The sequence below is a fragment of the Hevea brasiliensis genome, chromosome 14 (assembly GCF_030052815.1).
Source record: "Hevea brasiliensis isolate MT/VB/25A 57/8 chromosome 14, ASM3005281v1, whole genome shotgun sequence".
Lineage (NCBI taxonomy): Eukaryota > Viridiplantae > Streptophyta > Magnoliopsida > Malpighiales > Euphorbiaceae > Hevea > Hevea brasiliensis.
In genome coordinates this window covers 18,928,360-18,941,857 of record NC_079506.1, presented here as the reverse complement: position 1 = coordinate 18,941,857, position 13,498 = coordinate 18,928,360, and the positions used below count along the sequence as shown (strand labels likewise).

At 32.1% G+C, this 13,498-nt stretch overlaps 2 protein-coding genes across 9 annotated transcripts; both read right to left on the bottom strand.

Moving 5' to 3' along the window:
- Positions 1-1,796: 1,796 nt before the first annotated feature.
- LOC110640980 (heat shock 70 kDa protein, mitochondrial) lies at positions 1,797-5,485 on the bottom strand. Of its 2 annotated transcripts, none has more exons than XM_021792558.2 (6): positions 5,293-5,485; positions 4,536-4,612; positions 4,370-4,448; positions 3,710-4,276; positions 3,011-3,631; positions 1,797-2,665 (listed from the first exon to the last, which is right to left on the bottom strand). In XM_021792558.2, exons 1-6 carry the CDS (start codon positions 5,365-5,367, stop codon positions 2,042-2,044), a joined length of 2,043 nt encoding a protein of 680 aa, XP_021648250.2. In that variant the 5' UTR covers positions 5,368-5,485; the 3' UTR covers positions 1,797-2,041. The 2 variants fall into 2 exon arrangements, with proteins under 2 accessions (XP_021648250.2, XP_021648251.2); XM_021792559.2 differs by having other exon boundaries at positions 5,297-5,443.
- A 1,198-nt stretch (positions 5,486-6,683) lies between these two features.
- LOC110640986 (uncharacterized) lies at positions 6,684-11,025 on the bottom strand. Of its 7 annotated transcripts, none has more exons than XM_021792570.2 (7): positions 10,892-11,025; positions 10,717-10,749; positions 10,497-10,571; positions 9,527-10,374; positions 8,093-8,172; positions 7,393-7,657; positions 6,684-7,284 (listed from the first exon to the last, which is right to left on the bottom strand). In XM_021792570.2, the coding sequence occupies exons 4-7, from the start codon at positions 10,281-10,283 to the stop codon at positions 7,025-7,027; spliced, it is 1,362 nt and encodes a 453-aa protein (XP_021648262.2). In that variant the 5' UTR covers positions 10,284-10,374; positions 10,497-10,571; positions 10,717-10,749; positions 10,892-11,025; the 3' UTR covers positions 6,684-7,024. The 7 variants fall into 7 exon arrangements, with proteins under 7 accessions (XP_021648262.2, XP_057990805.1, XP_021648259.2 ...); XM_058134822.1 differs by having other exon boundaries at positions 10,826-10,980; XM_021792567.2 differs by having other exon boundaries at positions 9,527-10,571.
- Between the last annotated feature and the right edge of the window lie 2,473 nt (positions 11,026-13,498).

Here is a 13,498-nt window from a genome sequence, read left to right as displayed (position 1 = left end):
TAGTTATAGGAATTTCTTTTAAAATAAAATTGAAATTCATAAATTTTTTAGTAATAAATTGAAATTAAAGGTTATATTCAGTAATGGATAATACAAATTACCCTTAATTATTTTCATTATGAAGAAAATTATGTAAACATTAAAATTTAAAAATATATTGAATTGAGATTGTTATATATATATATATATATATATATATATATATATATATATATATATATATATATTCATTTTTATTTTACTCTTATGTTTTGAGTTTTATTATGTAAAATTTATTGGATTATTTTTTAATAATAATGCTAATGCTAAGTTAAATTATTTAAAATTGAAATCACATTAGTTCTATTTGTTTCATTAAAAATATTTTTCTAGAAAATATATTTTACATTTTTTTAGTGTTTGAGGTATTAAAAAAACAAGTAAATGAAAAATATTTTCTTAATCAAAAGGAAAACTAAATAAGAAATTATTTTTTATTTTTCAAATTTTGATATTTTTATTAAAATATAAAAAAATTTATACATATATGATATAAATATGTACTATTACTTTTACATTACAATTAAATAATGAAAAATATTTTTTAACAAACATGTTTCATATGTAAATTATTTTCAATAAAATAAACTTTACTTAAATTATTAAATTTTTAACTTTCCATATCTATTTTTTTATGTGAGAAAACTTTGATTTTTTTTTAAGTTGGTTAAATTTTTTTATAATTAATTACTTTATAAAAAAAAGAAATATTTTATAAAAATCTAAATTATAAATTTATGTTAAATCATCTCACTTTTCACAATAAAAGTAATTTTGTCTTGGATAGCCAAATAATTATAGGAAACACTCTTAAGAAAATAATAAAAATAGCAATTCAACTCAACAACTTGAATTTGAGACCTTTTGATTTTGAAGACCTCTGCTTTGTCTAGTTTTAACATTAGACTAAGGCCTTATTGAACAACAGAGATTCACATTAGAAAATATGAAATAAGCCCATCAGAAACGAAATCAAATCAAAATAACTCAAAACCCAACCAAAACCAAATCCACAAATCAACCAATCACTATCCTAGAAACCCTAGGTATATAATGAGAATCAAACAGAGCAGCACACCACCAATCATCTCAGGCTCGTCACCATCGGAAATACTGCACAGTGATCCATACCACCAGCAACACAAAGAGCCAAAGCGCCTATAAAAAAAAACCGTTTCCACAATGCAGGTCGCGTCTGAAATAACCCTCTCCACGTTGCCTATACTTGTAAAACCAAAACCAATATACTCTCAATCCAGGTGAGGGAGGGCTTGAACCTTAACTGGGAGAGAAAACCATCATCTTCCCTTACATCGATGGGACTGGAAAGATCAGCTGTTTTGAAAGATGTCAACGAAAGAAAAACCAAAGGAAATAAGCAGGGGCAATGTGATGACCTTCAATTAAATAAGTAAAAGATTATAGGCAAGTTCTCCATCAAATCATCTTATAGCTTGACTTATTACATAAAACCCTAGATCAATAATTCCCATCATTTTGGAGCAGAACAATAAACATGACCTTTCTCTGCCAATACAAGGATGCTTCTCGGCTACCTTACCATAAGTGGTGCCAATATCCACCACAGAAGGGAGAAGAAAATTCCAAAAATGAATGCGTAGACAGCTCCATTGACATCAAAGTTTCTAAACCTTCTAAAGCTTCAAACCCAGGATCAAACCATCCAAGAGGATTTTATCTTCTTTTGGTAAAAAGAAAAAAAAAAGTACTATAATCTCAAAGAAGTACACAGTAAGTTTAGAAAAATTTGTTTATTGATATACTAAAATATACTAAAGTGGGGATCACCCACCATACGCAGTTTTCAAATGAACAAAAGGACTTGGTAATACATTCAACCTCCACCATTTAGATACAAAAACAAAGGGAGGAAAAACAAACTGAAACCACATAATCTAAAGAGAATAAAATTTCCAAGATTCATCTTTAGATGTGGTTTTAGACCTTTCAAATGAAACTATCAAAGCTTCCAGTTAAACACTCACTTCTTCACCTCCTCATACTCTGCTTCGGGAGTCTGGTTGCCACCCTGGGAACCACCAGATGCACCATCCCCACCACTGCCCTTGGACATGTGCTCTCCAATCTTTGACACAGCTTTGTTTGCAGCGTCAAGTTTGGATTTGATCTCATCAATATTATCTCCAGCCATTGCCTTCCTCAATTCTGCAACAGCATCCTCAATCTCCTTGGCAACTTCAGCAGGAATCTTGTCCCTATACTCATTCAAACTCTTCTCAATGCTGTAGATCGTGGTGTCTGCACTATTTTTGATGTCAATCAAAGCCTTTCTTTCCTGATCTTTCTGAGCAAATTGCTCAGCCTCCTTGACCATCTTCTCAATCTCATCTTCTGAAAGACCACCAGATGATCGGATGGTGATCTGTTGTTCTTTTCCAGTAGACTTGTCCTTGGCAGAAACAGTGACAATACCATTGGCATCAATATCAAATGTCACCTCAATCTGAGGCATACCCCTTGGCGCTGGTGGAATACCCACAAGTTCAAACTCTCCCAAAAGCTTGTTGTCGGATGCCATTTCACGCTCACCTTGGAGCACCTTGATACCAACCTGCGTCTGGTTATCGGCTGCTGTAGAGAAGACCTGTGGTCAAAGAAGCACCAGTCAGATACGTAAACTACAGAATCATCATATAAAATAAACTATAACGACATTGCAATACAAACCTCTTAAATTATCTGTAAATGTACTACTAGGACAGACTAGGTAAATTTAACCGTTTATCCTCATTTTAACGAAGTGTCACATTAAAGTGAACATCTGTTACATGTCCACTGAAAAAAAAAAATCATGTTACTTTTGAACGGAGGAAAAACCAAGAGAGACCATGAATATCTATTTTCTCACAAGTCTACAGCAGTAAATTGTGTTCCCCACACTCATTATTGAAATGATTAATTAACAATAAATTTAATGCCAAAGCCTCACCTGACTCTTCTTAGTAGGAATTGTTGTGTTCCTGTTGATCAACCTTGTGAATATCCCACCAAGAGTCTCGATACCAAGGGATAGAGGAGTGACATCCAGAAGAAGCAGCTCTTTGACATCTCCACGAAGAATACCACCCTGGATTGCAGCTCCCATAGCAACTGCTTCATCAGGATTTACTCCTTTGCTCGGACTCTTTCCAAAGATCTCTGCTACAACTTCTTGAACCTTGGGCACACGGGTCATTCCTCCAACAAGGAGAACCTCATCAACATCCTTGGTGGTTATGGCAGCATCCTTCAAACAGTTCTTGCACGGATCCCTCGTCTTTTCAATCAAGTGATTTACCAAACTTTCAAATTTGGATCTAGTTAGAGTAATGTTTAGATGTTTGGCACCAGATGCATCAGCTGTGATAAATGGCAAGTTGATTTCAGTCTGGGTTGTTGATGAGAGCTCTATCTTAGCCTTTTCAGCTGCTTCCCGAAGCCTCTGCAGAGCCAGCCTGTCCTTTGTTAGATCAATGCCCTCAGTTCTCTTGAATTCACTCACTAAGAACTCCAGCAGTGCATTGTCAAAGTCCTCTCCTCCCAAGAATGTGTCGCCATTTGTTGCTTTCACCTAAATGCAAGCCACTCATTAGCAAGCTTCCAAAGTATATAAACTATAAACCATGCTAAAAAGTGAAACAGCATATACCTCAAAAACACCATTAGAGATCTCTAAAATTGAAACATCAAATGTCCCACCACCAAGGTCAAAAACTGCTATTAGACCCTCCTTGTTGTTCATACCATAGGAAAGCGCAGCTGCAGTGGGCTCATTAATGATTCTTTGCACATCAAGGCCAGCAATTCTCCCAGCATCCTTTGTTGCTTGTCTTTGAGCATCATTGAAATAGGCTGGTACAGTGATAACAGCTTTTGTAACTGTCTTTCCAAGGTAAGACTCTGCAGTTTCTTTCATCTTGGTCAAAACGAAGGCACCAATCTGGCTAGGGGAATACTGCTGCCCATTGGCCTCAACCCATGCATCTCCATTTGGTGCCCTTACTATCTTGTATGGAACCATTTTCATCTCTTTCTGGGTCTGAGGATCATCGAACCTCCTACCAATCAATCGCTTAGTTCCAAAAATTGTGTTGGTTGGATTAGTCACAGCCTGCCGCTTTGCTGGAGTACCCATAAGTAGCTCTCCCTTCTGGTTGAAGGCAACCACTGAAGGGGTGGTCCTAGATCCTTCAGAATTTTCAATGACTTTAGGATTCTGTACATGATATCAAAACCAATCAGAAAATAGCACAATAAACCAAAAACAGAAAATATATTTCGTTCAGAAGAATCAAAACATTATTCTTACCTTCCCCTCCATGACAGCAACACAAGAATTAGTTGTACCCAAGTCAATACCAATAACATCGTTGCCGGCCGGTTTTGCACTACATAAATGAGGAGATATTCAGATTTCAGCAAGCACAGAACGTAAATTTCTGCATTACAAAATGAAACCATGATGTTTACATTACCTGAAAGCTCTTGACAAACTTGCCCAATTAAAACCAAGGTTAGAAGGGGCCCATGATGGTTTCAAATTGCCAGTTAACTGCATAATAGACAATGTAATTGCAATTAATTGGCAGTATCAACAGAAACATTCAGAATAAACAACAACAAACAACAGGAAAAAAAAAATACGACAAACAACTTCTTCATATAAAAAAAAGTTCGTCGTGTAAAACTTCCTCCAAAAATAACCAGGGCATCCAAAGCTCTATTATTCCAGAGCTTACTAAAAAATACGCAATAGTAAAGTGCTCCTAGCATAAACTATAATTCCAACAACTAGAATTGGCCATTAACACTTAACAAATTATTCAAAGCCATGTTTGCAATTCATATAATATAAGTTTATTATCGTAACACTTCATTTCAGATAGTAAAACTTCATTTCAGAAATTGGCACAGTTTGAATGGATCGATTAGCAATTTTCAATCCTATAAAACGCTGATCCATAACATGCAATTCCAAAGTGGCCAAACCAAATCAAACTAACCAAACTTCATGAAACTTGCTAATTTGCACCCAAAATAAAAAAAAAAAAAATCAGATCACAAATTTAGCTCAACCACACATTGGAATCATCCTCAGGTAAAAAAAAAAAAACACTATTTTCATGAACAATAACAACTTTCACAGATCCATTAAAGGAAATCTAAGAAAGCTGAAAATGAATTGTGAGAAGATTATCTAGATAGATAAAAGAAGGTGGTTTCGAGACGCACACACTTGTAAGCAGAGATGGGGGCGGAGGCGACGTCACGACGTCGCAACGAGCGTATGAGAGCTGCGGTGGACATCGGGTGGATATCAGAATTGCAAGACTAGAGGGAGAAGAGATAACTGAGTTGGATTTTAATGGGTTTTCAGGGTTTAGGGTTTTGCTGGGTCGGCTTTACGAGGCTAAAGGGAGCTTTCTAGCTTGGGAAAGAAAATTCTAGACGACCCGAAACTGAACCCAACTCTACCTGTGGATCTATACGATGTCGTTGAGAGGAATTTTTAAACTAAAACGACAGAGTTTTAGCATAACCTGTAACTGATTTGGTAACAACAACAAATGGTCCTCCGGTCATGTACTGCCACGTGGTTTAAATATATATGTCCATATGCCTTTTATTCAACCATTCTTTTTAAAGTCTGCTTTAACTTTTTTTTTTTTTAATTTTTTTACTCATTTATTTTTTATTATATTTTTTTCTTTTTATTTTTTTTAATTTTTTTCTTAATTTCACTTTCTGTTTCTTTCATTTCTTTTATTATCTGTTTTTAATCTTCATTTTGTTTTTCCCTCATTTCATTTTTCTTATCTATAATTTTTATTTATTAATTTTCTTTTCTCATTTTCTTTTTAATTTCACTCTTTATTCTCTGTTTTTCTTCATCTTTTTCACTATCTTTTCCTCATCTTCATTTTCCTTTTTCTTGTTCAATTTTTTATTTCTCAACATTTATAACATTTTTTCAGTTATATAAATAGTATATTTTAATAAATTTTTTTACTAATATAATTTATTTCTTAAAAATATTTTTTTTGTTATTTTTAAAAATTATATTTTTTTACTAGTTTTATATAAATTTTTTATAGGTAATTTTATTATAATATATTTATAATACAATGTTATTTATAGTTTCTATTAATAAATTATTTTTTAATAATACTTATTTAGTATTTTTAACAGCAAATTTTTTGTTATTAATTTATTATTATGTTTGATTTTTTTTTTTCCTTTGGATTAATAGTGAATGGCAAATTACCAGTTGGTAATGAGTTGGTCAATGAATTATTAACGTTGCGTTGGTAATCTACTGATGATTCTATTTACTAACGGATTTTCTATAATTACCAGCAGAAAGATCAGCTGGTAATCTGAAATCAAATTACCAACATTTAAATTCAAGCTTACAATTAATTCAGGAGGAAAGAATCCTGGTATGGTGTAGCTAATTTAATAAACAACTGCATAATATCAAAATAACCCAATGTCAGCGGGAACCAAACCAAGAACCTGTTTGTTCCTAAAACCTCAATCTCGATACTTTACCATTAGTTCAAGACTGAAGATCTAGTTAGATGATGACATCATGATTTTGAAAAAAGAGAAAACAACGAATGTACATTAAGAAAGGTAGATGTTATAACCTGTACATTGTCTTCAAAGGTTTCAAAAAGATCAGTAAGTTACAATCGAAGTTTGAATACCAACAGAATCAATTAGGAAACAGGCTCACCTAAATTTCCACCATACTGAAAATTTGTGTAAAGAATTGAATTTTCTAGGCAATGGGTCAATAATTTTACTGATGATTGTCTAATGGCTATATGTGAGAAGGCACTTGTCATTCAAGAACCATTTACTAGTTCAGAAGATAAATTGTGTGACTGAAGTAAATCAAGGTGAATCAGCCTGAACCAATACATGCAGTGATATTATCAGATTATTGTTGATTACTTGCTCAAATGCGAAGGTAACCACCTCTTTCTTCACCCCCATGGGTTCTGTAAAGAAATGACTTCCTGTTGAAGGACCAGCTTCTTCTTGTAGCCCACCTCCTCCTCCAAGCAGCTAAACGTACGTAAAGTGAAGGGAAAAGGAAACACAGCAGCAGGAGAATTAACATTACCAGACAGAGGAACATTACATTACGGAATCCATCTTGCAACTCTGGGTCCTTTTGCCCTGTCCATGGAACTCCTCCCACATTCATGCCAAACACTGTCAGGAGATTGCAGAAAGAGTGATTGATATAAGAAGCTTCTCAAAATCATGGTTGGAAGATTTTAAGCTAACCAAAGATTTTATGGATAAGAAAGTAACATTTACCTCCAGTGATCACAGACAGTGGAAGGAACACAATTGAAAGGAAAGAAAGATAATACAGTTTCCTATTTATTTGCTCAGATTGCCAGCTATCCAGACTGGCCTGAATTGCTGTGATACGATTTGCAATAAACCCCGCATTCTCTTTTAGCCTTCTCAGCTGTCCAATTAACTCTTCTAGAGAATTAATGTCTTCAATGGAAAACCATCTTTTTGGCGAGCATTTTTCTTTTACTCGTGGAAATACTTGCTCCCCATATGCAATCACCTAGGTTCAGTTAAAATACAATGTCTTAATGCAATTATTTAGTTTCATATTTATTAGAGCCAAACAAAATAACAAACTCCTATCCATTTATATTCCTTAAAATGATCAAAGAACATCAAGAATAAAAATATATCCACTATAGTAGGCATGACGTTGTTGGTGAAGGTTAAATGGGCTAGAAAATTATACTGGCCGATGTAAAAACTGAAAGGCTTAAGCCAGAAAAAAAAAAAAAAAAAACCCCAACACTAACTAAATTGGTCAAAAGCTGCAAGCTTCAAGCTTCATGTTTTCTGCTGTTCTATTTCTAGACTTGAATTTGCATACTTACTACACAAACGCTTAACTACGTTTTGACTATCAAGCAACTAATTAATTAAACTTCTCTTCCAAAATTTCTGTTCCTAGTAAGGAAGATTGGCAGAGAGAAACTACCTGCAGTAGACGTTGTAGATTAAGATGCATTTTAGGGAATCTTCTATCGTCAAGCATTTGTTTCTTCAAAGTATAACCACCTGCAAATACATCACCAAAAAAATGCTTAGCTTCACTGCAAGAGTTAAAATAAAGCATGCAAATTCAAACAGCAAACATTGTCAACCATAGACAAAGAAGCAACCTCTACAATTGAATAAAGCATAAAACTGGCCCGGACCAAGTATTTACTAATTCAGAAATCAATTGGTATGAAGATGCTGACACTAAAAGCATCAAACTGCTGACCTAATTATTCTTAATTTAAATTTATATGTCATGATAGCTTCATAAGAGTATACATAATTAGATGCCACACTCAAAGTTTGAATATTTTGGTACCAATTACAGTTCAGCCAACCTCTCATCTGAAAATATCTTTCAATCTTCCAAGCTGGGCTAATATTACTCACTATTATAAGTATTTTGTAAGAAGACATATTATCAGAATTAGACCAAATTAAGTTTTTTATTTTATTTGGAGATGGGAACTGATCTATCAGATTTGTTGACTGTATACAATAATCACACATCAAAATCAACATATGATCAAAAGCCCAAAGAGCATATCACCTGCATAGAAGCTTCATATAGGTTCAACCATAGCCACATGTAACCATCTGATAATAAAGAAACTTAAGTGATGTCACAAGAAACAATATTGTGTTTTCATTTCCCTGGTTGTGCAAATTAGTGAAGGTCTAGATCAGCGAGTGCACTAATTTAAAAACATGTCACTGTGATGAAGAGTTTCCACAATGTTGGACCTTTTTTTTTTGACATGGGTAGCTTATTGCTATGCCTCTAGATATTTGGAAAAGAATAATATGATGCCCTATTAAAAGATCTCTGAAATTAGACAATCTAAACAAATATTTATCATTTAAAAGAAATTATCAGAAAAGCCTGAGAAATTAAAGAATAACTTTAGTTATAACATTTCTTAAACTACCAACTGCTATATCTCTGATGAGATAAAGTTAGACTCGTAATTCTTTATTTCAAGCATGTAGATTTGAAGAAAAACATTAAAGTTTGCGATATTTCAGGATCTATGATGTTTGATATACCCAGGTTTTATTTGTTCTGCCAGATTTCAACAGGAAAGACAGAATATAAAGAGACTAAACTTCTCCAAAAAAATAGTTAAATGTTTAAAACAAGGACGTGAACAATACAGCAACAATCCTTGAAGATCATTAAAATAATTACCGCTTTATTGTTCTTAGAAAATGACGTTAATAAATATAAGCATAAAAGAACCATGAACACAATGGGCAATGGCTTAACCAAGAACCACAACCATACAGTTTTAACCATCTTCTTAAACACTAGTTCTCTAATTAGTAAGCATTAAAAAGTGAAGCAAAATAATGTAGGGAAACTCAAATTTACCTTTGTCAAGTTCAATCTCCACAGAATCTAGCTCTATCTCAAGTTTAGTCACCACATCTTGAAGGTGATCAATATGTGTGTCAATAATGTGAACAACAAGATTTGAGACGCTTCTTGGAACAGGATTATCAGCCTCCTCAGAGTGGTTCATTGTTAGTAAGAACTCAAGAACATGCTCCTTAATCACAATTCCACCGTGTTCCTTTTGCTCCCCTTCATGGGAAGGGGGACTCTCCACACTAGGAATCTCCGAGAGTAGAGACTGACCTATTGGCGAGAAACCCAATCTTGGAACCCGACCTAATGAGACAGTAATTACTGAATTCTCAGTAACTCTAGCAGCTAATCTAAACGTAAAATCACTAGAAGGAGGGCCAGGAGAATTAACTCTAAACACAAGAGCCCCATCAACATGAGTACAATATGGTCCATTGCTAACTAGTGCCAAAATGTCTTGGAGCTTCAAAGGAGGGCAAAGAACATCAATGAGGCATTGTGCTGACAGTGATAGTTTCTGGTTACTTTTTGGAAGTTCTACATGGTACCAACAGAATTCATTGCCTCTGCCTTCAGCAAGATCCCATTCTTTGTTGAAATAATTTCCAAAACCATCAAATATATAGGCTTTCTGTCTCACCATGCCTGGAAAACGGGATTGATAGAAGGGGGCACCCATAAGAGGAGTGTCCCCAGAAGGTTCTCTGTCCATCTCCTCTGAATCCCCATCTCCTATTGAACGTTCCCTACCTAGATCCATAGCTTTTACAGCCAATCCAATGTACCAACTCCTAACTTAAATTTGCAAACAAATGAATTTGAGTCCCAGATAGTGCAACAAACTTTCCTTCCTATTTAATCCAAAATCAGAGATGAGGCCGTCAGTGAATCAAATAAAATTGAAAAATTCCTAAAAACAACACAGAGCCAGCACTATATATCCAAGAAAATAACCAAAATCAGAATTGATCACCGAATGTATGAGAAACCCAATAATCCTCACTGAAGTTCCCAAAACTCCAAATTCACCATTCATCAATCCCTAAAACTTCAATATATATATATATATATATATATATATATACAAGTAAAAATTTCAATATTTCAACGCAACAAGCAATCCTAAAATAAACACATCCGCCAACCAACTCAGAAGAATGAGTAAAATACAGGCAATAAAACAGATGCTTTACCTCATTGAAAGGGTTGAAAAATTGCAAGAAAGCCTGAAATAAGAAACAGATAAAGAAATTAGCCAAAAACCAGGAAAAATATCAAAAAGGAGACCAGACAATGAACAACCAGAATTCCCGTGGCATCTGCTGTAAATAAAGAGAGTCTGCGGGTTAAAGACAAGACAGGATTGACCTCTTCCAACAGCAACTAAAAAAATGTGCGACGTCCTTTCAGAATTTCTCGAAAAAGAGAAGTTGAACGTGTTGAGCAGTTTCTGAGAAACTTCCCACCAAAACAAAATAAGCTGTCAAAGGTCTTGCTTACCTGAAAGGGTGTAAAATAATAAATCAGCTTGAAGGTGTACGGACAGTAGGTAATAAGCTGTCAAAGATATTACGCTAATTTTTATAGCCCCTGTGTTTTATTTTATAAAATATATTTTTAAATTATTATATGATATTTATAAATATAATTTCAACTCTTTCAGATGTTCATAAATCTTTCTCTTTCTAAAAAATAAATTATTACAATGATGTTATTATATTTTTATAATATATTTAGATGATAATTAAAATAATAATTTTTTTTAATTTAAAAATATGTTATAGTGAATTAGAGGAATTTTTATAAAATAAAATTAAAATTTAAAAATTTATAATAATAAATTAAAATTAAAAAATAAAAATAAAATAAAGAGTAAAATTTAAGGAAAAGCTATAAAAATTACTCAGGATATTACTTAGCTAAAGGGTGCAAGATAATTGTTGCCAAAAAAAGTAAAAGGAAATAATGAATGAGTTTTTTTCTTTTATTTTTTTAATCACAAAAGGCATATTAATTTATAATAAGTGAAATACATGATCTATGTACGTTTCAAAGGTAATAAACTTAAAGAAAGAGTTAGAGCATTCAATTAATTCAACCGAATTTTTAATTAATTAAATTGTTAATTATTTTTAAAAATATTAATTAATTAAATTAAAATTGAGAAAAAAATTAAAATTAATTGAAATTGAAAATACATATTTTATATTATTAATTATTTAATAAAATATTAATAAAATATATTTATATTTTTTTATTGAAAATAATAAATATAATTTAATATTAATAAAATAATAATTATAAATTAAATATTATTATAAAATTATGTAAATAATATAATATCAATAAAATTATAATTAATATATTAATTAATAAAAATTTAATTATTTAAATTATCAAATCAAAAGGAATAAAATTGAAAATGAAAATTATTATTATTATTAATAAAAAATTAAAATAAATTAAATTTATAATTATTAAAATAATCAGATTTTATTAATTTAATTTAATTATTTAATTATGATCGAATAATATATACTCCATTTAGAGAGGCCACCTAAAAAGCTAAAACCCATAAGGCTAGTTAGTCGGGCTGAAAGTATCTCATCAATTAGTCGGGCTATTGAACAGTTACTAGGATTTACGGTCTGATAATACACTAACCTCAGCTCTGCTCTGTTTGTGGGGGTGTTGCCAAGGTCCTTTGTCCTTGACGGAGTCTCCCCTCTCATGGTTGAAAAAAATAAAATAATAATTTTATATTATTTAACCTGTAAGTTAAAGTGATTTTCTGAAACATATATTAAAATGACAAATAAACCTGTAAACTAATGACAAGATTTGACGAATTTTTAATAGAAATTATAGAATTGCATGGACTTAATTCTCCATTAAAAATACATAGATAACCTTTGAGTTTTTGAAATAAATAATTATAAAAATATATAATAATTATTTAAAAATTATTTTTAAATTAATTATGTGTTTATTTATATTTTAATAATGTCAAAGACTTATTTTTAAAAATATTTATATTTTTATAGTGAATTATTTAGGGAAAATTATACCAAGTTATTTTTAAGTTACCTTTTCCTAATTGGAAGGATGCGAGTGTGATAATATTATTTATTTATTTATTTATTAACTACATGATATTTCTGTCTGCACATATAAATAAAATTAATTTATGATTAAATCGAGAGTGATATTCAGATAAAATTTTTTAACAAAATAGTTTCAAAATCCAAATATGACAACACCATAGGTGGTGATCAGAGTCTTTTTTCAATTCCTTTAGTATCATCGACCCTTTTGACTTTTTCCCTTTTTATGTGTTATTTTTTCATTAATTAAGAGTATATTAGATGTATTCGATTTACATATATCTCTTCTGAAAATATGTGTAACACTAGACAGGCTGAAGGTCCTCTTGGGCCTGCAAATGATGTTGTTTGGGCAAAAAGTATTTCAATAATTTAGAGCTCTTTCTTTTTCCAAGAAGTGCAAAGGAATGAATATGAGAATATAACGAGATGATCTTGCATTATCTCTTTCGAAGTTTGAAATATTAACTTCTGAGACTTGATATCTCTTGCCTTCTTCGTTTATAAGTGAATCGTGATTATGGAAGACGTTAAATGGATGTTTTAATGGGTGGTGCTAAAAGACACCGTTCTGTATTCACAAATGATTTTGTTCTTTTCAAGTCTTTGGAGTTTAAGAGAGCTTGCGAACTCTAGACTTGGAACATGCTGATATTGAAAGTTTGCCATCTTTAATTGAAGAGTTTAAGTATCTGAGATATCTTGGTATCTCGTATTCTAAAATCAAAGCTTTGCCTGATTCCATCACTAAGCTTTACAATCTGCAAACGTTGAGATTCGTTTGGTGCACGCATCTTGAGTATCTTCCAAGACATGTGATAAGCAATCTGAACAGTTTGAGGCATATTGCTTTTTCTTTTGCACAACAGAT